This window comes from Drosophila pseudoobscura, chromosome X (assembly GCF_009870125.1).
Source record: "Drosophila pseudoobscura strain MV-25-SWS-2005 chromosome X, UCI_Dpse_MV25, whole genome shotgun sequence".
NCBI classification, from domain to species: Eukaryota; Metazoa; Arthropoda; class Insecta; order Diptera; family Drosophilidae; genus Drosophila; species Drosophila pseudoobscura.
The window spans coordinates 6669625-6694013 of record NC_046683.1 but is presented as its reverse complement, the minus strand read 5'-3'; the positions used below and the strand labels follow the sequence as shown (position 1 = coordinate 6694013).

The 24389-nt window shown below is 45.2% G+C and overlaps 3 protein-coding genes and 1 long non-coding RNA gene across 4 annotated transcripts in view; 2 read left to right on the top strand and 2 right to left on the bottom strand.

Moving 5' to 3' along the window:
* The window catches only part of LOC6901756 (uncharacterized), an 81649-nt gene that overhangs the window by 42246 nt on the left and 15014 nt on the right, over positions 1 to 24389 (bottom strand). The gene's annotated exons all lie outside the window — the stretch shown is intronic.
* On the top strand, positions 4223 to 5063 carry CheA7a (Chemosensory protein A 7a). Its single transcript, XM_001355113.4, has 2 exons — positions 4223 to 4475; positions 4555 to 5063. Exons 1-2 carry the CDS (start codon positions 4245 to 4247, stop codon positions 4864 to 4866), a joined length of 543 nt encoding a protein of 180 aa, XP_001355149.2. The 5' UTR covers positions 4223 to 4244; the 3' UTR covers positions 4867 to 5063.
* LOC117184563 (uncharacterized) lies at positions 9280 to 9863 on the bottom strand. Its single transcript, XM_033382808.1, has one exon. The coding sequence runs from the start codon at positions 9752 to 9754 to the stop codon at positions 9635 to 9637; it is 120 nt and encodes a 39-aa protein (XP_033238699.1). The 5' UTR covers positions 9755 to 9863; the 3' UTR covers positions 9280 to 9634.
* Positions 16199 to 16957, top strand: LOC6901759 (uncharacterized). The gene is made up of 2 exons (XR_001452950.2): positions 16199 to 16629; positions 16701 to 16957. It is a non-coding gene; the product is annotated as an uncharacterized lncRNA (long non-coding RNA).

The window sequence follows — 24389 nt, the reverse complement described above, 5'->3', positions numbered from 1 at the left end:
TGCGAATGGGGTTGACTGTCCATGGTCACGCGCTATTAAGTCCAATAAGTGTCAAACGGTGGGGTTGAATGCCATAGGTGTGGATTTGTGGCTATGTGTGCTGATGGGGCTGAGGGACCTCCGAACCTTTACCTTTCTCCCTGTAATGGGAGCTACTTAAGAGCTGCCTAAGTAGTGCCCTCAGGGCTTTTAAACCTCTAAAGGTTCGCTTTATATACTTATTTGAATAATAAACTGTTACTAAGATGTAATTAGAAGCCATAGAAACCAAGCAAACTCTCTACCAACGTGGCTTAGTGTTCATATCCGCAATGTTCTTAAAGGATCCTCTTTCTGTCTTCCTTAGCTCTCTGTGTAACAACTATCTTAATGTCGAGCCTCTACAAAAAAGAAAAAGTTTCGACTGGTTTGATTTTTCTTTTCTGGACCACTCACCATTGGTCTGAGACTGCACCATCCTCTGTTGGGAACGATAGTTACTATTTCGATACTGCTTTGATCGTTGGGATACCTGGGAGCACATTCTCCTCTCTTTCTCCTACGAGTGTTTTTTCTTAACCAACTTTCAGATGAGAGGCTTCTGTTCGGCTCTGCTTTGGTCAGACACTGATTGAGCAGCGGATGGAGAGGAAGGAGATGCTCGTATCTTAGGGATTTTTTTCGTAACACCAAAGGAAAATGACTAACAATGGGTGTGGCTGTGGGCTGTGGACTGTGAGGAGGGGCGAATAAAGGGGGCGGCTAATAAATCGGCTTCAATATATCAAAGACTTAAATTTCAATTTTTTTCAAATTTCCTGCCATTTAAATGCACTCCTTCGTCCGGGCATCCATCCCATCCTCGTCCCGGTGCTGATGGTCGGGGGGACTCCCATTGTTATGGTTGGTTGGTAAATGGTGCGGACTCTGCCACTGGAGTGGGCTGGAAGAGGGGGTGGTGTCGTGGCATTCGCTGCAGAATTCTGCCTTTTTGAGAGAGCCAAGAATTGAATATTTTTCTTTTCACTTCGGCTTTTTTTTTTCACTCTGCTTTGGCGACAGACAACGACGCAATTCTTTAGCATTTTATTTCAATTTTCTTCATTTTTTTCCGCCCGTTTTCCAGATAGCCTGGTAAGAGGGCTGTACAGCACATTTACTGCCTCATCTATTTAATACCATAAATAATTGCATCTAATTAAATATGCTCAAATGAAAATGTCCGCTTTTCTTTCTTTCTTTTTTTTTTTCTGCTCTCTGGCCGGAACCCAGACCGTAGCCGTAGCCGTAGCCGTCGCCGTCGCCAGGCTACGTGCCAGAGCTGGGCTGCAGTTGACGCGTGATGGAGCGAATGTCATTCGGAATGAAATTCAAGTTCCAATTTGGACCGGCAGGGAGTGTAAGAGAGGGGGTAAGGTTGGGTGGCAGGAAGAAATTAAGTAGCAGAGGGAAAAACCAAGGAAAAAAAAGAAGAATTTAATAGTTTTCAATTAGGAATCGTTTGCAGCCTTTTCTTTTCGCACCCACCTACCCTGGTTTCCCTCTCTCTCTCTCTCCCCCTCTCTGGCTTTCGCCCTCTCTTCTACTGCTGCTGTCTCTCTTATTGCCGTTCCTTTGTGGCACACACTTGACGCCACAGTCCCGCGCTGCTCCTCTGCTACTTTCCACAGCCAAGTGTCAAGCAAATGAAGTCACGACTCGTCCTGCTCTTGCCCACTCCTGCCACTCTTTGCACGTTTTCCGCTTATCAGCTACCCTGTAAGCGTTGATTTAGCGAATGGGGTAGATTAGGCTGGCTGGTGGAGGTTTGTTAATGGCTCAGAGGAATAGAGAATAGACAAGGTATATCCATTAAAATGATGAATAGATGCAGTGATAGGACATACATTGATATATTCATGCAGCATGCCTCTTGCGCTTTTAATGATTATTCAAATTTTAACAATATATTTCTGAGTACAACAACAGAGGAACATAATACCATAGATCCAGCTTTGCAGGTAGCTTCGATTCTGCTGCTTAGGATCCCTATCTCTCCAGATCCACGCCGCTTAAATCGGCACGTCATCAAATAGTCGATACTCTCTGATAATACTCAACATTCTTCAGGACTCTGCAGCTATTGCTGTTGTCTCTTGTTGCTTTGGCTGCCTTCTTTTTAATTCAACGTAAATTTTATTTTATTTTAATTTCGCTGCAATTCTTTCAGCTCTGCCCTCCCTCTAAAGGGGTGTCTTCATAAAGACACAACGTCGCCTGGGACTCTTTTTCTGTTTTGTTTTTTTTTTTGCTTTTCCTTTCGGTTTTTGTTTTTTTTTTTCTTCTTTTAAATGATGTCCCGTGTATTTTGTCACGTGACTCTCATTTGAGGGCAAATTGTTAGGTGGTCCTACCAGTAGGCACTGTCCGCGTATATGCGAGTAATTATTGCTTTAATTAAATATATTCATTTTGTAGATAAATACAAAATCAAGTGGAAATTGTGGCTCAATGTCGTATGAAAAGTTTCGATGAAGTTTCCTTGAGGAATATTCACAGCATTCTCATTCCATAGTCAATCATTTTGGATTAGTTTGAGCCTACCCATTGAATATATATCCATATGCATCAGCAAGTCGGAACTTCGGTGCGGCTTGGTTGCAGAAGAATACTAGAGCTGCTGCTAGGCGAGAACTGTTTTCGATTGCCATTCATTATTTTTTAGGGTTGCATTTGTAAACCATCGGCTAAATATCGCATAGAAGCATCCTAGATGGATGGTGGAATAACTGAGAAATTTTAGGAGCGTCACAACCTTATGGACCATCCCTGAAAGGCATGTTGGGTTGTGGCCACTGCATTCCTTGGGTAGCAAGTATAATTAGCCAGTTTCCACCACTAATGTTCGCACTGAAATAGTTCCGCTGTGCGGCCAACTAGTGCCAACTGGCCACAGAGCAGCGTTTCGATTAGAAACCCATAAATAACATAAGCCTGGAAATACTTGCACAAAACTTTCAGAGACATTTAACTTCTGTTTCGGGCCAAACGGAATTTATGGGGGACTCTACTCGACTCCAATCCAACCAAAACCGAACCCAAAAACTCCAACTAAGGACTGGGGACTGAGGACTGTGGACTGAGGGGCAATCAATGCAGGGACAAGAAACAAGTCAAGACAGTTACTTAAATAACTTTGCAGCAACAAACTGAAGACAGAAACAACAGCAAACAACGAGGCAGAACGATGGAAATTAACGGCCAGGCCGATGCCGGGCCCGGCGAGAGGCAATGGGAGCGCCTCCATTCTCCTCTGCTCTGCAAGTACAGTACTCCGGGCAGGAAGTTATTGAGCAACAGCAACGGCAACGGCAACGGTGAAACCTGAAAGTAGCGCCAGAGACGCGACCTAAAACAACAAAATCAAACCGCCACCTGCCGCCCTGCCCGACACTCCTTAGAAGACGGCCGCGTCGGCGAGGCACATTTCTGGCCCGGCGATGGCGATGGTTCGATGAATTTATTACTTTTGATGTTCAAACACGAAAACTGCTGCAGGCTATAAAACAAGGGCCCAGACCAGACCGCACCAACCCACCGAATTTCCCCAATCTCTTCTCTACCATCCATTCGAACAGACTTTGGCAGAGTACAGCAAATGCTATTAAAAGTTTACATGTCTCAATAGAGTGTTAAGAGATTAGTTGGCATAAAATATTTGCAGAATTTCAACAGAAAAGTTAAGATGCCAGCGGACGGAATAGGGGAGCAAAATAGGGATTGATTGTGCGGTTGGAGCAGGGGGGTGATGGAGGGGAATTTTGAATCAAATTGAACAGAAATGAGATTAGAATACGAATTGTAATGGATGGGAGGAACTAGTATGAGTGAAGCAAATTGTTCTCCAGAACTAAGGGAAACTTTGCATGAACTTAAAGAACTTAGAGATTTGTGATTGTAGAGAGAGAGGGCATCTAACGGTGAACAAAGCCTGAAGTAAAATCCATCATTAATCCATGACTTATTATGATCATCATCGAATGTTTGATAGCTAGAACCACCTTCAATTTAACGATAACTTTGTCCCTGAATCGCTGCACACTGCATGTCTGACATTGTGAACACTATGTGGGAACGGAACAAACATGAAAACTAATTTCGATCCATTGGCATGTTCGAACAGCGATCTGGCGTGAGAGATAGCGTATGAGGGGGCCCCAATATACCCACTGATATGTATATAGGAGCGATGTGCTGGAGCTTAGTGGATCAGTGGTACGAGAAAAATGAAGCGCTTCTGCAGTCTGTGGCCGTTCGCGCTGCTCCTGGCGATCCACGTTTGCCGCGCTGAAAAGCCCTACAACGTCGAACTCAACTCGTTTGATCAGAACAAGGACTACGAGACCGATGGCAAATGGGTCGACTGGGGCACGCTGCGCATGAAGAAGGTGTCACGCAACAAGTTCGCCCTCGCCGGCGACTTTGAGTTCAAGCTGAACATGGGCGACGAGCAAGGGGTGAGTGGAGTGGTGTTATCCGAATAGTCTCCGAAATAGTCGCTCATCTTGAAATCATCCTCCTGAAAATTCCACCCAGATAATGCTGCGGGTGTTCGTCTACGACTCGAATGCCGGCCAGAAGGGTCCCCTGGTGATGAACGTGAAGAAGCCCTTCTGCCAGTTCATCAACGAGGACGAGGACACCTATCCGTATCTGCAAAAGTCCTCCAACATGCCCGAGCAGGGTGACTGTCCCTTCCCAAAGGGCCAGTACAAGATCGACAACTACGAGCTGGAGACCGAGTTCCTGCCCGATGATGCCCCCAAGGGGGACTACTTACTCGAGCTGACCCTTCTGGACAAGGATCTCGGCGTGGCCGGCCTCATAGCCATTGTTACGCTGACCTGATCCGACACGCCCTTTCGTTCTTTACTTTTTTTTTGTGTGTGGTTTTTTCGGGTTTTTGGGTGGATCCATTCGACACGACAAGCGTTCTTCCATGCTGTACCCTTAGTTCGTAATGTTCATTATGAATAGTATACGTTTTTTTTGTATGTTTATTAATCACGGACCGCAAAATATAATGATATCGCTTTCAAAGACAATTACCCGACTCCAGCAGCTGCATTGGTGGCTCGAGGGTACGACAGGGGGTTTCGACAGTCAAGTGCAGCACTCGTATGCTTGAAATGACAGGGACAAATAAAATCGAGCCACAAAATTTCTGCTCCAACACCTCATCTAATTGCAATTTGTCCCACTCCCCACTCTAGGAATGCCAACCAGCCTGCTATCCTAGCATCCTGCTGTTTGTGGCATTTGTCATTGACAAAGCAGGTTGGCAGGGCCGCACGTTGGCAACGCCCATCATCATCGTCATCGGTCGGTCCTTCCAGCGAATTTAATGATATCCCTCCACTCTCCACCCGTTCTCCTCTTCCGCGCGAAGGTTTTTTGCTAAAAATGATTATCTCTGCATTACGATCCATTGATTCCACTTAAGCACCGTTACCATTGCACACACGCTGGCAGGCAGAGGCAGACAGAGGCGTCTCGCGGTGGCATAGAGAGAGAGAGGGAGAGAGGGGGACATACACATGCGACACTTAATTAACAAATATGCATTACAAACACCCGCAACGAGCGGCAATTGGTTGGTCATGTTATCCCCGTATCCCCCCGGTACGCGTACGAGTACGCCCCCCAAAAGACCTACTCGTTAACCCTTTTACGTGCATCGTTGTCGCAGCAGCCCTCCCAGTGTGCGACGCCCCCCTTCGTGCAGCAGCAGCGGGTTGCATGTGTTTAATTGAAAAATCATATGCAGCGCGCATAATTATGTTTATTGCAATAATCCGATGCAAATTTTCCAAAACTCCAACTGACACACAATCACCGAAATGCTTTAGACGATTGCCACCACCTATGGGCAGGGGCTTAAGGCAAAGGGGGCCCATTACTTTATGTGGGGGATCGCAAGACCCTCTAATGTTAGCTGGGATGTACTCAATGAATTGAGTACATGAACTCTCTTTTTATATAGTTTTATGCATCCACCTTTTCGCTGGGGTGAATCAATGCAATTGATTATTTAATTATATTTAATATACCAATAAATCAACTTTTGTGTAATTCAAATATTATTTTCATGTTATTCAATGTTAGCTCAGCATTGGGCCATGAATATAAGCTGTACCCCCTTCTAAAGTGTTGTTTGACTATGCCTCTGATTCATCCACCCACTCTGATGCACTCGCCTCCCCCTGGAAACCGTGGCCGCTGCAGCTACGCCCTTGCGCTTTTGTGCATCTCCCTCTGCTGGGATCTCCGCATTCGTATCTGTATCTGTATCTGTATTTGTATCTGTAAAGCCATGGCTGTATCTATATCTGTTGTTTTTAGCTGCTGGCGCGCATTAAATTGCACTTTGAATTGCACATTTCAACGCCTACTGATTATGACAGATAATTATGTTATCGAGTGCCGCCACACGCCGCAGTCAACCCTGTGCTCTTTTTCCCCAGTTCCTGTCTCCTGATTCTCTCCCCACAATTGTGCGTATAGCCCATTTCGATTGGAGAGTGGAGATCTCAAATTTGGAGAGTATTCTAGACATATAGCAAGGGGCTGGGACTTGCAAATATAGCCATTGCACAGCTCTTGCATTTCCGATTAAGCTTAGAGATAATGGTCAAACTGAATCACTTATTCGGATAATGTATGATGATGTTATGCTATGAACTTAGTCCTTGGCTACACCGTTCGGCATAGGAAGAAGCACCTTTCGACTCCAACGATTTGAAGTTTGAGCTGCACGTAAAGTCAAAGTCAAGTGAACTCGAATCCACTCTGGTTCTCTTTGGGGACATGTGTACATACTCACGTATGAGTACGTATACCATTCCATGCCACATTATGCCATGTACCATGCTTCATCCCCATTATTTCTTAGCTCTTTGCTTTGTGGTACGCGTGTGTGTGTGTGTGTCTTCTTACCTTGGGCGCAGGTACACATATTTTTAATCATCATTAACAATAATTCGAGAAATACTTTTAATTTTTTCTTCTTTGCGCTGGGCTCAAGATGGCGCAGGGCTACGAATCACACACACAGGGGGGGTGTCTCCGGGAGTGTGGGCCTTTTCTTTTCTTATGCTCGTACGTATGGGCACGGGTATTCCCCTTTCTATTCGCGCCTCAATGACATTGCACTTACTGTCGTCCCGTCCCCGTCCGCCACTGGGCCGGTCTCGCTCTCCTCCAAGATTTATGAGAATCCCCCTCTGGGGGATTGCTTTCGACGCCTGTGCTCATGTTGTTGCCTCCAGCTCCAGCCCCAGCGACAGCTACAGCTCCTTCCAGTCTTAGGTTTGTGGTAGTATTTTTTCTGCCACTTTCTTGTGTGCAATATTAATTATTATGGGCGCCGCCACCCACACAAATAAATCATAAATTAAAAGCCAAGACCAGAGACCGGGAAGGGGGCTGGGAAAGTGGCCAGCCACACCCCCATATCACCCGCTTAGACAATTTTTATCATTAAACGCATTTGATAATTAAAAATTGTCATTTTTTAGAAGCTTCCCACCCACACTCTGCGGTGAAATATCATTTCCCCCATACAGAAAACTTTGGAAAAAATGAAAAATATTAAATTACCAAATGCTCGCTGATGGTGGGCGCATGGAGAGGGGGTTAGCTGAAGGGCATTTATCATTTTGCCAACTGTTTGTTTGATAAGGGAAAAGCAAACCAACAATGAACCAAAAAAAAAAAAAAAAAAAAAAAACAAGAGAGAGACATAAATAAAAATTAATTGGTGAGGAGCAAACAAAAAAAAAATGGAAAGAGCCGCGCATAAATATTACTTAAAATAGATTCGGGAAAAGCCGAAAAATGCCAGGCGAATCTGGGATAATTTTTCCGGCAAGTGGAAAGCCAATCTCCGATGTCACTGGCCATGGCATTGCCTCTCTCGTCTCCTCCATTTACCTTACTTTCTGTTCCATTTGTAGGGTTTCATTTCATTAAGTTTTACTACTAGCTCTTCGATGGTCCCGAGAACAGATTCCTGCCTCGAATGGCAGCAGGCAGCAGGCAGCAAGCAGCGGCAGCAGAAACAGACAGAAGACAGCCGTAAAAAGTAATGCCAGAAGTGGAAACCATTATAATTGTTGCTAAATGAAGCAGATAGACAGCAGGACAGACAGGCAGTGAGCCGGTGGAAAGACGGCAAGCTAACTGCAAATGTGTTTCCAATTGATAGAACCCCCACCTGTCTGCAGCTGCCTGTCCCAATTCGGAATGGCTTGGCCCCTGGCAAGGGCCTGGGCATTAGATGGTTTCCCACTTTTCAGGCTATCTTTTTGCCGAAAATTAATATTAAAAGCTTAACAGGAAATTTACTAAGAATTCCAAATAATTTCTTATGTTCGAATTGAATGTATCAATGGCTTGGCAGCATCGGAGCATGAGCATGTGTTGCTCTTTGTACATCCCCGTTCTGGATTGGTGGCACTCAATTGGAATGCCACTACAGTTGCGGATTGAGTGGTGCGACACGATAGACTTCTACTGGTCTGTCTCCACTGCCTTCTGGCTGTGCCTTGGCATTTTACGCGCTATTACCACTTTTCGAAGCAATAAAATATTATTAAAATTATATTTTGCCTGCCGCACACACAGACAGAAAGAGACAGACGGAGGAGATTGAAAGAGAGGCACACAGAGGCTGTAAATCAACGTCTCGATGACATTAAAATAAAATTTTAATGCCACGACAGAGAGGGAGCAATGGAGAAGGCAGCCATGCAATTTCCTTCGCGCTTTTCGATCGAAAAACTTTCCCCGTCTGTAGTTTGGTTCGCTCCACGCCACGTCAAATGGGGGACGAGTGGGGTGACGAGTGGGGGGTGTGGGTTAGGGAGGACTCTCATCATTTTCACCTTGGTTACACTGCAGCGCATGGCACGCGGAATTTATTTGAATTTATCAGCGCTGCATACACCCAGCGAAAGTGCTTCCCGCCCGTGTCCCATGTCCCGTGGCAGTGGCATCGACCACGACGTGCGGGGGCCGTGTCTGTCTGCTCATTTTCATGGGCTCCGGGGCAAATAATTGTAAATATTTGATACACAATAAGGCAATAAAAATAAAATTGAAAATTGTTCGCTTTGTGCTACGTTGCCTTTTATTATTATCATCATCATCATCATCATGCGGAGAAGCCCCCAGAACCAGCCTCATCCTCATCCCCCTGCCTCTCCCGCTCCTCCTCCAGAAGGGCCGTGCCGATTCCATTCTGTCTGGGACTCCGTGTCGTAAAGGAAATTGATACATAAGTCATTTTTATTGGCATATTCTTTTGTGTAATTACGTTGCAGGTAATTTAAATTTCCGTATTCCATTTTCCGTTTCCGTTTCATGCTTCTCGCTCGATGTACTCGTAATTTATGCCTGATGAAAAACCTATTAAAAATTGTATGTAATTTGCGTAAATCGCATCGATTTTCAGCTTGAATGCAAATAATTTGGCCATCTTGACTCCGACTTTTGGAAAAGCCGAATGGATGGAAAGCAGAAGACCGAAACACAAAGGACAGAACGGAGCTAGAAAGGGAGTTTCTTTGCCCTGACTCTGTCTCAGACTATATTTTTTGGCATGGTGTGTTCCTTCTCATTGCTGGTTGAGACGCTGCAGAAAATGCTCCAGCATGTTCACACAGACGCAGTAGATGATGATGATCTTGAAGCAGTGCATGCTGAATGCCAGGAAAGCCATGGCATCGCTCGACATGGCTGGACGACCCAGTAATGCCCCAAACAGAAAGTAATACAACAATCGACAAGGAATTTCCCAAGTGAAGTCTGTATAAAGTCTGAGGCTACTGGGGAAAAAGGGGTTTCAAAAGTTTCGAATTTGAAATGCAGATAAAGATTCAATTTTTGAGTAGTGTCTTTCGATTCCTATTTTTAACAACTTTTAGGGTACTAGAATATGTGCTAATAGAACCTCTTTACATGGTTGAATCAACATAATAGCCATATTATCCCACAGGATCCGTGCTCTGTAATCGGTTCAAGCAAAGTAAGGGTAAGGGCGGTAAAGTCAAGTCAGGTGAAAAAACTTTTGCTGCTTGCCACTTAACCGTTCAATTTGGGGTTCCGACATCCTGCCGCAAATTTCTTCCACCATTCGGAGACGCCTCCCTCCTTCAGATGCTCCTTTGCGCCATCTACTATGTGTGCGTGTGTTTATGGAGCTGGAGCTTTTTTGGTGCAAAGTTTTTGCGGCTTTTTCAATATTTTATGAGTCAAGCTTTTGCGTTCACACCTTAAGTACGCAGGGCACTGCGGTTGCAGGAAGGGGGCTTCCACTCTATGTTTGCGTCTATGTATGTGTGTGTGTGTGTCGGTGTGTGTGTGGCAGGAAATAACGCGCAAGTTGCAAGTTTTAACTAGCAAACAACTTGCTTTAGACCAAGACCCAAAACCCAAAAACCAAGCACCACCCGCCTCCCCACTGCCAGTGCCACAACCACAAAATTGAGGATGAGAAGGACGATGACGACGTTGACTGTTGCGCCTGTTGCTGTGGATGCAATGAAGCATCGAATATTCCACACTCTCCATCGTGAAAATACCAACCACTCCCCCCCCCTTTAGTCCATGGCACATTGTAGACGTCGACTACGATTTATTTCCCAGGCAACTTAAGTGCGCCTGCCCCTCCCCTCCCCACCACCCCACCCACAGCAATTGCTGGCCAGAAGCGCGCGAGAGCCTTTGAACAATGCCCATTCATACAGACACGCCCACAAGCCCACGAACACACAAGCACATTCATAGAGTGTCGGAGCGTGGGGGGATGGCCTAACTCAATGAGTCGAAATTAAACAATGCAAAAGATTAAGTGCAGATTTGGGACTTTATCTGCTTGTGCCATAAATTGGTATTTAAGGGATACCTCACAAATGTCTATAGCACCCACACACACACACATATAAACAAACACTAGAGCACACACACAAGATTCTAGAGGAGGCCCCTCAAAGATTTCGGCAAAGTTTGCTTTGCCAACAAAGGATCAGCACACCCACACCCACTCCAACGCAACACAACGATATCGCGCCTCTGCCGCTGTCTCTGCCGCTGTAGGTGGCAACCCTGGCAAGCGAAAAAAAACCCCCCCTGTTTCTGTTCTGTTTGTTGTTTCCCAATACAGTTTACCTCCAGAGGAACAGTGGAGTCGAGCAGGAGCGGGAGTGGCACCGCAACATGCACAAGATTAATTGCAATCGGTGTTTGGGCATATGTTTTATACTTTGTCTTCTGCAACTCTACTTCCGCTTCCTCCTCTTTTTTGTGTGTGTGTATGTGTGTGCTCGGTGTTTCTTCTGTGGAAGTTTTTTGTGCTCCGTTACGGGGGAGAGAGCAGAAGGGACAGCAGGTGAGTGCACTTGGCACTTGAGAAGGTAATTAAGCAACTATTTATGGGGTTTTCTGGTTTAGCAGAGCAGACAGCAAACACATGTTGAAGAAACCTCCCGGAATCACTCAAAGACAATGATTCTACAAGGAGTGGAGAATATGAATGAATGGAACGAATTTGTTTATACCTGAGCGAGTGTCTTTGGTTTTTACGGAATTCTCAGGGTCAAGATATTGCTACGATCGGCATATTTGAGTTACATTTCGGTGCTCTCTCTTTGGCGGCCTCCTTCCTTTGGCTTTCTTATATATATTATTATATGTAAACTCCTCCCATATCATTTGTTCTCGATTCTCGAAGCTGTTCCCCTCCCGACAGCCCGTTCTTACTGGCATCCAAAATTCGCTTCCTTTTGCCACCCACCATTCTCTTTCTAGCTGAAACCGTTCGTTATTCAATTTCATTTGCAGGCCAGGACCATAATTCGATTGCCCCATGTCTTAATGCCATAATCTCAAGGAAGGACATGTGGCAACAATAACAGCATACTGTGCTGGCCTCCTTTCATCCATCCCAAACGACGAACAGCCCAACCCTATGGCATCATGCCCCTCATGGCTGGCTGTGGCATCAACACCATATCACTTTGATTACTTTATTATTGGTGGGCATGCACACAGGACACCTTTGTATCGTATGAAGTGCTCGTACACGTATTCGTATGGATCCGGGGAATGATTACGGTGCTGCCCCCTTCCGACATCCTTGTCATTATACCACTTTACTTATTAGAAGCAATCATACAACACTCTCCGCCCTCCTCCAACATCCAGGCGGATAGTTAGAGGGATAAGGACAGCTGAAGAAGGAGAAGTAAGCGAATTATAAATCATTTTTTCTGTTTTTGTTGTTGATTTATGCGTTTGTTCGATGGCTCTCACTCCTGCGCGGTATCTCTGCTTCTTTCTGTGTATATTTGTCCCCCCCTTTCTCTATCTCTTTATCTCTTTCTCTTCTTATTTATATATATAAATATATATAAGTGTACCCTGTATTAACGGAGTACCAGAGTATATGATATTTACGCCAAATGATAACTGGAGTAAGAGGGGATGCCTGCCCCCCATATCGAACATTTTTAGTTTGAAACTCCAGTTTATTTTTGTGGCCTCGGTACATTTTGCTCACGAGAGAAGCGAGTTAGCTGGGGTGGGCGCACGAGCGAATCGAGTGCGCTGGAGGCTTAGCCCCATAAGGGATTTTCATTTAGCTTGGATTCATTTTAAGGAGTACTTCCCAATTAGAGGGTATTTTTTAGTCGCAATATCGAGCATAGAGCATTTTCTTTCCCTCTGCACTCCTGTTGATAATGAGCCAAATCATTTTTCGTGAGATATATTTCCCCCCATCGTTCGGCATACAAGTAGCTGCAAAACTTATGTTCCCCCCTCCCCCTGCCTAAGCTAGTTACTATGCTTTTGTCTGGCAAGTCATTCCCTCTCTCAGCACCGCACACCTTAGGCTTAGCCGGAGAGACAGACAAATAGAGAGAAAGAGAGAGATATACCGAAAGAATGAGATGGGGAGTTGGCGTCGACAAGTTTGAGTTTGGTTCGGTCCTTGAAAGCGTTATAAATCATTGACATGATTAAGCGACGCGGCACGACACGACATCCTTTTGTTGTACGAGTATTCACTGTAGTTGTATGCGTATGCGTGTGTGTGTGTGTGTGGTGCAGAGGGGTTCGGAATATGGTGCAGGGGCGGAGATTAGAGTAGTAGTGAAGTTAATCCACGAAGGAGGGGAAGTGGAAGTTGGGCGAAATGATAATTTAATATCGAAAATTGTTTTTATTGGGTTGATTTGTAAGTGGAACTATTCGCTAGCGGAACGGGCAAGCCAATTGGTTCCCACTACAGCTTTAACGGGAATTTAATGGGAAGATTTTCAGTCCCAATAGGAAGCAACTATGCAGTGCTGTAGAAGGAAGACCAACAACCTTTGGACGTATACCTTGAGTGGTGAGGTATTATTTGGGATAACTTCAGGTGTGTTCAAGGGTAATTCTAAGCTTAGAATACGAGTAAGTGAAGCAACATTGTTCAGTTCCCTACGAGTCTTGAAAAGTCTGTAAATAATGTCACTTGGTAGGCCATGATTTTACGAACTCGGCTTCCAGCTGAGGTTCCAACAAAGTTTTAATCATTCCACATTTCGTTCATGTGGAAAGAGCACGTCTCGTTTTTCAAAAAAATTTGAAAATTAAAATTTTTTTCATACGGCATTGTTGGCATAAAATTTTTGAATTAAGTTAACTTGGAGTATAAACGCACCGAGAGAAATGCCACCATTTGTACGCGACGACGTGCCATTGGTCTGGTACCCGGAGGACCAGGAGGAACAGCAGGTCCAGGACCCGATCCCGAACGAAGAACCACCAATGCTGGAAGCAAATGTTTTGACTCTTCGCCTGGATGCGGTTCTGCAAGAGGTCAGAGATTCTGTGGATGGGGATGCACAAGGCCCGGGGACCCTCCAACAACGCTTCAACGCCTATTTTAGCCTCCTGAGGGAGTTTAGAACTACGGTCGACATGAAGCTGTCTCTTAGCCAGCAGCCAAACACCGCGGCGACTGCCATGGCGCATTTAGCCATTAACGCGCAGCTCAATCGACTGGTCCGGGAGATCAGCGAATTTTACGACACATACTTGAGAGGATGACTGAGCTCGATTATTTATTAGCGAGCATTTTTGGATTGATAAAACATATTTTTCGGTTAATATAATTTCGGCCTACTATATGAATATAGACTTATTTATTGGGCTAGATAGGTTCATATGATTGGTAGACAGGTCATGGGTTATATGAGGCATAAGTAAGTATAACAATGGTATTACGGTACACTGGTATACTGCCACACTTCCATGTGCATAGGTAAAACAGTACTGACTACGATAATAGTGCAATGTTTCGATGCATTCAAGATTACTTGTAGGTCTGTAAATGGTTGCAATGTTCGTGGTCTTGGTTTTCGTCTCTTAAAGCCACGCCACTCGCAAGAGCTACATACGAGTATTATGCCACTTGGAAGCCCTCGCTCTGGCTTCTTACATGCGAGTACGAGTACTCGCAGCGTTTCGTTTGCCTTTGCACTTGTTGTCGTTTCTTCCTTCGTTCCCGTTCCCGTTTCCGTTCGCTCTCGCACCCCCATTCCATTCCCACTCCATTCCACCATTCGTTTCTCACATCAAACATATTTTTGTGTACTTTAAGAAACTTTGCTAATATGTTAAAACTGTTCATTGACGCCAAAAAATGAGCAAAAAGCGTGCCAGCGGAAAAAAGGCCAAAGGAGGGTAGAGCTCAAGTGCTCTCTCGGTCTCTCTCTCTCTCTCTCTCTCTCTCTGTTTGAGTTTTGACTGCCTGCACGAGTGGAGTGGGAGTAGGAGAACTCGCTCATATGTGAGGAGCGGCGCGGCACGACTGCTGCTGCTGTCAGTGTTTACAGTGTTGGAAAACACAAACACAAACTGTGCGCTTATTAAACGGCAGATGGCAGCCCTTACCAGCTCTTACCAGCCGTTACCAGGGAGGGAGGGCAGAGAGTTCTAGTCAAATAGCCGAAATAGAAACAACCGAAACAAACTTTGTTTGCCGCTACTGCAATATTAACTGTTAATTATGGCCATTCTGCCGCCCTCGAGGCCCCATCTTCGTCTGTCAATATTGGTTGAAACACTTTCTGATAGCCGAATCCGAACCGAAGCGGGAAAAGTTATGCAATTGCACAATTGCAATTGCCTCCGCGAGGGTACAGCATTCACTATTTTATTAGAAAAGTTTCCATCGACCATCCGCTCCATCCACACCACCATTCAGCAGAGTGGTGGTCGGGGTCGGTATACCCCAATGTTTGACTTTATGCGCTATTTTTTAATATTTATTATGGCTGATTGCGATTCTCCTGAAGCCTCTACCCCCTCCGGACCATAGCCATCGCCAGGCCATGCGAGAGACCGGGTCCACTGTACATTCAGATGGGGGGGCAGCGGGGATCCGGACCCCTCCTTATTGTTTGCTTTGCGGCGGAACAAAACCAACTCCAAGGAGCGGAGAAGCAGAGAGAGAGAGAGAGAGAGAGAGAAAAAAAACACAACGGAACAAAAAAACACATTCTGTGGAAATGTAAAAGTTTAGACAGAGGGCTGACTGCATTCACGCATTATAATTTAAGTGAAACATAAATATTGATGTAATAAATTAATTTCTGTTAAATTGAAAGATAGAACCCCAGAGCCCTGATCCAGACCAAGGACCAAGGCAGATCCGTTCAGTTCGTGGCTTTGATTGGAATACTAATACTATGAATATGGACAAGGACGTGCCCAGGATTTCGCAAAGGGGGGTCTTATTTTTTGCACGCGTGATTTTTACGCGTAAGATGATACTGTTAAATGTTTTCAGAAGGATTGATTCGGAAAATCATATCAAATCAATTAATTAGCAAAAAACATTTACTATTGGTGGTAAATGTTTTTTGCTAAGTTTTTTTTTGCTAAGCTTGTAGAATGGGGGCCAGCTGACTCCCCCTGGGTCAGCCCTTGAGTATGGATATGGAATGGTAATGGGGATAAAATGGGGATAGCGAGAGGTGGAGGAAAGTGTTTTGTTTTCCTTCCTTTAGAGCCTTTTCAAAATATTAAAGTGTTGCTATAACATTCTTATGTGTGTTGGACAGTTTTCGAGCCTTGATTCCAGAAGCATTTGGAATGGAATAATGACATTTGTATTCTGTTGCAAAAAGTAACTCAAATACATTAGAACATAGGCATCAGAATTGATTCTGTCAAGTTTTGGTTTGTTTCGATAAAAGAAATTTGCGCTAAAAGTAAATTTCGAAATCTACAAATACGCTTAGAGAAATGCCACCATTTATACGCGAAAATAACGCACCATGGTTTGTTTCATCGGACCCTTACGAGGAGATCCAGGAAATGATCCAACGTGTTACTGAAATAGAAATGGAATTGGATGCACTCTTAGCCGACTTGGAGCGTCTGCTGGCGCCGAGAGGTCGTATGCAGCAATTGCCTGTTCAGCAAGCGGAGCTCCCCACCGATATTCAAGAGGTCTCCGATACAGTAGATGATCTTGGCCAACAGGAGAATGCGGAGCAAACGGAGAATACGGAGAATACGGAGCCCCCCCGACGAGCTGATTAATATCCTGAGAAACGAGTATCAATAAAGCAACGAATCGTTCGATTTGGTTCGTTTAATGCACTTTTCAATGTCTTTCCAATTTATAGGATGTTTGGCTACCCCGCGCCCAGAAACCAGCGTATCCGAGCAATCCGAATTCCCTGCTGGGAATAGTATTTTCCTTTTTTGACAAAATAACAAATGACGACAATGGTGTCCTCCCATTCCAATCTCTTCCCATTCTCTGGATGTTGTGTGGCTCTATTAAGCGCATAAAAATTTGCCAACCCATTGTCTTTAAATGGAAAATTCAATTTGTATTCCGAATGCCACCCGACTTTCAGTGGGGAATGGCCAGAAAGTACGAGTATGCAATGGTCCCAGTTTTTGTTTGGCCGACAACTAGATGAAGAGCTGGGGTAGTGGTACGGGAAGAGGGATAGCTTGTAGACGACATTTGATGCCATTGCATTTGTATAGAAAGCACTCGTACAATGGGGTAGTCCTTGCCACGGACCTGGACCGGGCAGAGTCGCAAATCTTGTGCAGTCCTCCCCCGAGCTATCCTCCCCAACGTTCCGCCACTCCGCGGAGGCTTAGCTTTTTGTTAATTTGGAATTCAAATTGATTTTGACGCTGGTTCAAGATCTGGGTAAGATCTCATTCCCCTGGCCAATTTCGATTCTTGTTTGTTTTTCGTTACTTTTATGTGTTTTTGTGACCGATGATTGCGGATTGAAATTAATTGGTGTGAAATGGAATTATCAACCACGCTGTGATTTACTTTGTCCTAGCGCTGGGCTGCTTTCGAGTAGCCTCGCAGGCGAAGTCCTTCACCTGGCCAGCGTCCTTCGGTATTCCCAGCATAGTTTATGAACTATTTATAGCCCCGGGAGCGGGACCTCCGACCAACAAAGAAGACCAACTGCCGGCAAAAAAGGTCAATGCTGTCAACTATGTAAAGTTTCTCCGGCACAACCTTTTGGGGGCGAGGTCTGCACATAACTTCGATGATGTCTTCGACATGGAATCCTCCGTCCGCTCCATGCAGCGGAGACAACAGACAACAAAGAGCAGCGACGCAGCGACGCAGCGACGGGTTGAAAACTGGAGTTCCAGGGCGAAAAAATCTTCATTGGCCTGCAAAGTTTGCAATTCTTGTGGGAACACTTGATCATAAGTTGCACATTTTTCACTGATTTATTCTGCTGCTCGTCTTTGGGCGTGCTCTGCTCCTTATTTCCCTACTCCCTACTCCCCACTCTTTGCCGTCGACATCATCTTCTGCTAGAAGTTGCATTCCTGGGAGCTGTACCCCGCCCGGACTTGGTGCCCGCCGGAAGCTGCAAGCTTGCCTCGCCTGGTTACGGTTGTTGTTGATGTTACGGCACGGCCACTTGACTTGGCCCCGTCCAACCTCGTTCCGGCTCCTGCTCCTGCTCCAGCTCCTGTTAATGCCATGAGCGATGCATGCCGCCGAGTGTGGCAAAGAACTGTTAAGAGAAGAGTAAAACTTTGCAAGTTGCGCCCCATGCCTCATGCCCCAATGTTGCATGCTCCATAACAAAGCAGGTAAATGGAGTCGAATGGAGAGGCTAGATAAAGCCGAAGGAATGCCAGGCATGGCCATGGCCAAATGGTCGCATAGCCACATAGCATGAGGTTAAGTCATATGTTTTCCCACAGTTCCTTCGAGGGTTAATCCTTCGATTCGGCCAGGGCAAAGAAATGTCCCTGGCAGGAATGTCCGACCTGTAAGGGCACAGGGGATGTGCGCATACAAGTTTCAAGTTCATGTTACCGAGCAGGAAATTTAGTTCTGATTAGGTTGAATACTCGTTGTTGATTTTAATTGAAGTCGGGACAGGTTTCTTAGAGCTGCTTCCTCTACTTTGAACTGATGGCAAATTAATATCATTAAAGACGTCTTCTCTACGGTTCTGGTGAATGTTCCATATTCCTGATCCCTGCCAACTTGTTTTGCAATCTTTACCCAAGTCTCGAGCAAATCAATTCCCTTTAGTGGCATTTCCTTCGCACACACACACCCACACATGCAGTTTCGCAGTCCCCATCTCCACCTCAGGTCGGAAACACAACACAACCCACACGACACACCGCTGATATGCCACAAATTTGTCGTTGTCGTTGATGTTGTTGGTGTTGTTGCCGTTGTTTGCTGTTAAGACAAACATACCTTCGGGTGCCTTTTTGCAAGGAGGAAACAAAGTTGAGGCTAACGGTAGATAAAAGTTAGTTTTTTGCTGACTTCCAATGCAGAGCTCTCTCTCTCGCTCTCAAGACTGTCATGTGTCTTCCACACTGGCTCTCGCAAAAACACACAAGCACACACACACACACACACACACAAAAACACACACACACACGCGGCCGGCTCACTTTTAGCTGTGAATCGTGTGAATTATTAAAATCTAATAAACCACAAGATTTTATGTAGCACGGAACTCGTTCATCGTCGTCGCTGACTTCGTCGGCGTCTTGCAGCCAAAGTTTTGTGCGGTTTTCTTTGGTTACGCTATTGAACCTTAAATTAAGTTTGAACATAACTTCCGGCCGGCTCTTCCTCGAAACTCCCCCAACACACACTCGCACACACTTTCTTCGAGAGGATACCTTTTGCTGGTCGTGTTTACATAGGTACGTTTAATTTTCCTGTAGCACACTTTTCGGCGCCATGCATGAAACATGTGCGTTCCGTCCCCTTCCGTGCGAATGCGAGCGAGTGTGTTTGTTCATAAATTTTCTTAATGTCTAAGTGTGAAAATCTTTGCCGTTCGATGGTGCTTTTCACACTTTCCTTTGGCCTCCTGGTCGCATGTCCTTGGTGCGGTGGGACTGGGCCTGGGCCTGGGCTTGGGCTTGGGCTTGGGGTTCGGTTTGGTTGGGATGAGGGTGAAATCAAGCAGCAATGTGTAAACTTTCAATAGGTTCGTTAAAATTTTATGATTTTCCCTGTGTGTCTGTGTGTGTGAAGGCCCCGCAAACGTGTTGAAAATTGTTGAGCCACTTCCGACCATCCCTCCTTCCTTCCTTCCTTGCATCCATTCACCTGCCCCGAATTTCCTTGCCTTCCCTAGGCTTTTGGCTTTGAAGTTGTGTTGCTCCACTTGTTGTCGATGAAATTTTTAAGTTTTCTCGGTTCTTGTTGGTTGGCCAAAACTTTTTTATGCACTTTTATGGGTATTTATCAAATATTTATGACTTGTAGAAGCAGATAGCAGGATAGGGCTAAGCAGTCGATGGCGAGGGCATGCTTGGAGAAGGTTTGATAGATGACTGATAATTGTCATTTTTTTCCAGTATCTTTAATAGTAGTTATCTTTAGCTAAGATTATCTAATGAATTAGAATAAACCATAAGGAAAAGCTATTGGTTATAGCTGAATAATGATTTGATACCTGGAGGAGCAATAGTTGGTTGAACGTACAGTCTAGGTCGATTTGAGATTTAATCTAATATAATATCCATACCACATCGTAGTCCACAAGTCTTACTCTCTCCATCTTTCGGCACCTTCATTGCTTCTCCAGCTCCAAAATGTTGCTGTAATGTTGCCAAAGTTTTGGTAGCTGCATGTTGGCGGCTGGGCTTTGACAGCTGCATGTGCAAGTATAGAGGGACCAGAGACCTCAGACCCCTTGGATCCTTTGGATAGCTGGCTAGCTTAATGCCTTTGGGGCTTAGCAGATGATTCCAGGTCCTCATGCTCGGCTTGTCTAGCTGCATGTAGTCGCTCAAGATGGCAACAAAAAAAGTTGAGAGTTGAGCGAAGAAAAAGAACAACTAGGAGAAACAGGAGCTGGAGCAGGAGTGGGAGTAGATGAACACGAACTTGCACTGCTTGCAGGTAACAGGAGCTAAAGCAGCTGTCAAAATGACAGTTGAAAAAACAAACGAGGTGTCGGATGCCAGTGGAAAGGGAAGGTGCAGGGGAAAGGGCGTGGCCAGAGGGCAGCGGTTGGAACATTATGCAAGATTTCACTGAGTCTGCATTCAACTCAGGAGAGACTTTTCTGATGTGTGTGTGTGTGTTGCACCACCTTGTGTGCAACACATTTCTGGACACGAAAAAGATGCTGGGCTATGAAGGGGGTGCGGTGCGGCAGAGAGAAGGTGCACGTACCACACAATACAGCACTGGCGCGTAAGAGAGTGAACTTTTGACTAAACTAATTATATGCGAAAAGAAATCAAAGCCAACACTCGAGCACTTCTGCCCGTACACGCCCACAAGTGGGTGCGGTGCGGTGCGGTGGGGCACGGACCCTTTGTTGCTGCCACAAAAACCCACCAGCCCGCTGTCCTGTCCCCTTTTCACTGTATTTCCGTTTGATGTGCAGCAATAAAAGGCGATCGGCAGCGGCAGCCAGCACACAAAAACACCATCCGAACTCGTCTTGTGTCGCCACTTGACTTTTCCACAACACCAGCAGCACGGAAAGAGAACGAGAAGGCTTAGAAAAGAGAAAAGCCCCAGAGACAGAGACTGAGACTGAGATTTCTGCACGCATTTTCAATAAATTTTCTCAAGCAGCCAGAGATTTGAGTGCTCCATTGTTGTTCTTGTTGATTTTGTTGGATATTTTGTGGTCTGCCACCAGTTATTTTTTATTTTTTTTTATTTTCAGTTCTGTAGGGTCGTCTTGTGATGAGATTTGAGCGGGGAAATTATGAAATTACAGCGCAAAGTTCGGAAGAGGCGTTCAAGTACACTGCGACCTTTGACTTTCATCTTGTTCATTTGGAATGTTGATTTATTATTGTAATAAGAGCACTCGTGATTTTAATTTGTTTCGAAAGTTGGATATTTACTCTGAGAGAAATGTACTCCAAGAGTTCAGTGTTTTTAATGATGTGCGTAGATTTTGTCCTAGATCCACGGTTTTTTCCCTAGACTTTGCAGCATTTTTGACCGTGGCAAATAGGTTTTCATCGGAGGATGACGGAGGATACACGGCCACACAGTTCCCAAATCGATTCTCTAGGAAAGTTTTTCTAAGTTTTTCTGTATCTGTATCTGATGTATCTGATCAAATCGGTGCGTCCAGTCTCTGTATCCACGATGCGAGCTGGCAGATGCGACACAACTGATTTCCTCGTTCGGATTCTGTCGATAAAATTTGTTGATAGAAATTGATTGATGATAGAAAAGGTAACAAGAGGAAAGAAAGAACTAGAACTCCAGTTGTAAGTCAGTTGTATATCGCGGTTCCCGCTCCGATAGCTTCGAGCTCCGCATCCGACCCATGGGCCGAAAGATCGGATATGTCCAAGAAGAAGATGATAATGTGGTCCTCTGGCCAACTTCTTGGTCTACGATTCGTTGATTCCACTTCTGCTTCTTTTTAGCCGTTTTCCACCAAATTGTTGACTTGTTGCTCGCTGTTCCCCTGTGATGTAGGCGCCTTGGGCTCCCCTAACACCTCTCATGCCTCCACCATTGCCCCCTCTTTTCTTGTAGCTTCATCAATGTCGCCCCGCCCTGTTTATGGCCCACTCTCCTCTCCACCCTGAACTGAGCACCAAATCAAGCATGCAAATTTCTTAAGCTCACCACAAGACGGCACCACCTCTGCACCACCCTCAACCTCACCAGCATCCTGGCAGTCTCTGCACCTCCCTCAGCCTCAGCTTCGGCCTCAGCCGCACCATCACCATCACCATCACCAACAACCACACCATCTCCGTCAACACCAGGCACTAGACAAAAAAGCTGGAACTGGAAGAGCTCGAGGAGGAACTGGAGGACTGGGTGCTGGAGCCAGCGAGGCAGCAAATGCGTCAACTTAATTAGCAGCGTCACGTTTATGCCCCAGGATGGGGTGGTGGTGGTGGTGGTGGCCATGGGGCAAGCATATTGTTTAATATTGTATTCTTTTTTGGTTGTTGGTTGCTTGTTGCCACCCCACCTGCTCCCCTCCTTGTCGATTCGGTTGCGTGCTAATTGTTGCGCCTCACACAAAATTAATGAACCCAAGTTGTTTGCTGTTGTTTCTGGGAGGGTTTTCTTCCAGTTTTTCTTCTTTTTTTGTTTTTGTACAAATTCCTTAACGGAAATTGATACGTTAAATGTGAAGGGAGGAGGCGGAGTGGGAGCAGGAGAAGGCGGACAGGGATCCAGGAATATGGGGGAGGAGTCGGTCTCTGTCTCTGGTCATGGCTGGCAGTCACTTCAATGACATAATCTAATTGAAAAGCCATTTAAGCGTGCTGCATGATAATTTTTTTTGTTCCAACTCTGGCAATTTTTTCATCCAAGGAGGGGTCTTAACGTGATTTGAATTGATAATTTGAAACAATTAGAGCGAAGTTGAAATTGGAGGCAGAAAGTTGCCTGCTTAATTGAATCGAATGAAGTTTGATGGTTTGATGGGGCTTTGAGTTACAGGATGCGGCGAGCATAGACGTTGCAGGGAGGAAAGGCAGAGAATTGGAAGTGGACATTGAATATTGAAATCTGATAGAAACAGCTCTCAAACTTAATCAAATTTACAGTCGTCTCTCTCGGAAACTTCTTCTTTGTCCACGTGCCCTGCTCTCTTTGTCCCTGGCTCTCTCTCGTTTCCGTTTCCGTTTGTGGTTCCGCTCGTTTCTCTGACGTGACATACGATATTTGAGTTTAGAGTTTTGTGGCTTTTAACTTGATTTTTTTGTGCTCTTAACCCCGCCTTGGCCACCCTCCGCTTTGTGTCTGGAGCCTGGCCTTCCTTCGTGTCGTCGTTCCATCTATGAGGTGTTAATGCTTTGTAAAGTTTACACACACACAAACCAAATGAAAGCAAAAAAAACAAAAGAAAAACCCCAGAAGCTAAGGCAGTCTGGGGGCAGAGGACAAAAAGAGCCCCATCCACGGGAGTTATACGATAAAAAATTACAACAAAAGTGGGAGAGAAAAGAAAAGAAATTTCGCAACCACAAAGCATTTTTATGAGTTTGGTGTGTGGCTCTCAGTCTTTCCCACAGTCTCCATCTCCATCTCTATCTCTTTCTCCGACTCTGTCTCTGGTTCTGGTTCTGTCTCTGCACTCGCTTACTTTCCTCTTTCGGATTTTAAGTGGCTTTTACTTAGTAGGACCAAAACTTGGCACTAACTTTTGGCAGAACTGTGCGGGCAACAGGGTTTCGAGACGAGCGCTTGGGATTTCACTTTACTGCGAGCTATGGGATGTGTGTTTGAAACGTGGTTTCGATACGTGCTTAACGTTCGATTTTTCAATCAGTTTTGAATAGAGGAAAACTTAGCTTAAAGATGGATTCATTTCAATCTCTACGAATTGATTCGTGATCAATTATTGAAGGTCAAGATGGGTATAGATATGTATATTCGCATGGTGGAGGACTGTACTGTACTTATCTTAAAGAATATAGAAATATTCATGATTTCTCTAGCTTCTCTAAACAATAACAGCATCTGAAATACTCCTTTTAATAAACCCTCCTCCCTAGCAAGTAACATCAGTTAAGATCCACTTGAAGTATTTGTATCTGGGAGCATCCTTGTATGCCTCTTTTTTGCTTTGCAACACACAATCTTTTAGGATGGGAGCAGAATGGGTGAATGGTAAATGAGGGAAGGGGGCAAGGGAAGCTGGAGTGGAAATAGTTTTATTTCAATTAACAAGAGAAATTCGATGAGTTTATTTTGGTGTAGATGTGACTGGCTTTTGTGACTACTGTCTGGCATTGTATTGTATTGTCGCTGGAGAACGGGAACTGGCGTTTTATGCGAGACAAGATAAGAGCGATGGCGACGGCAAAGAATGTAATGCCCGCTC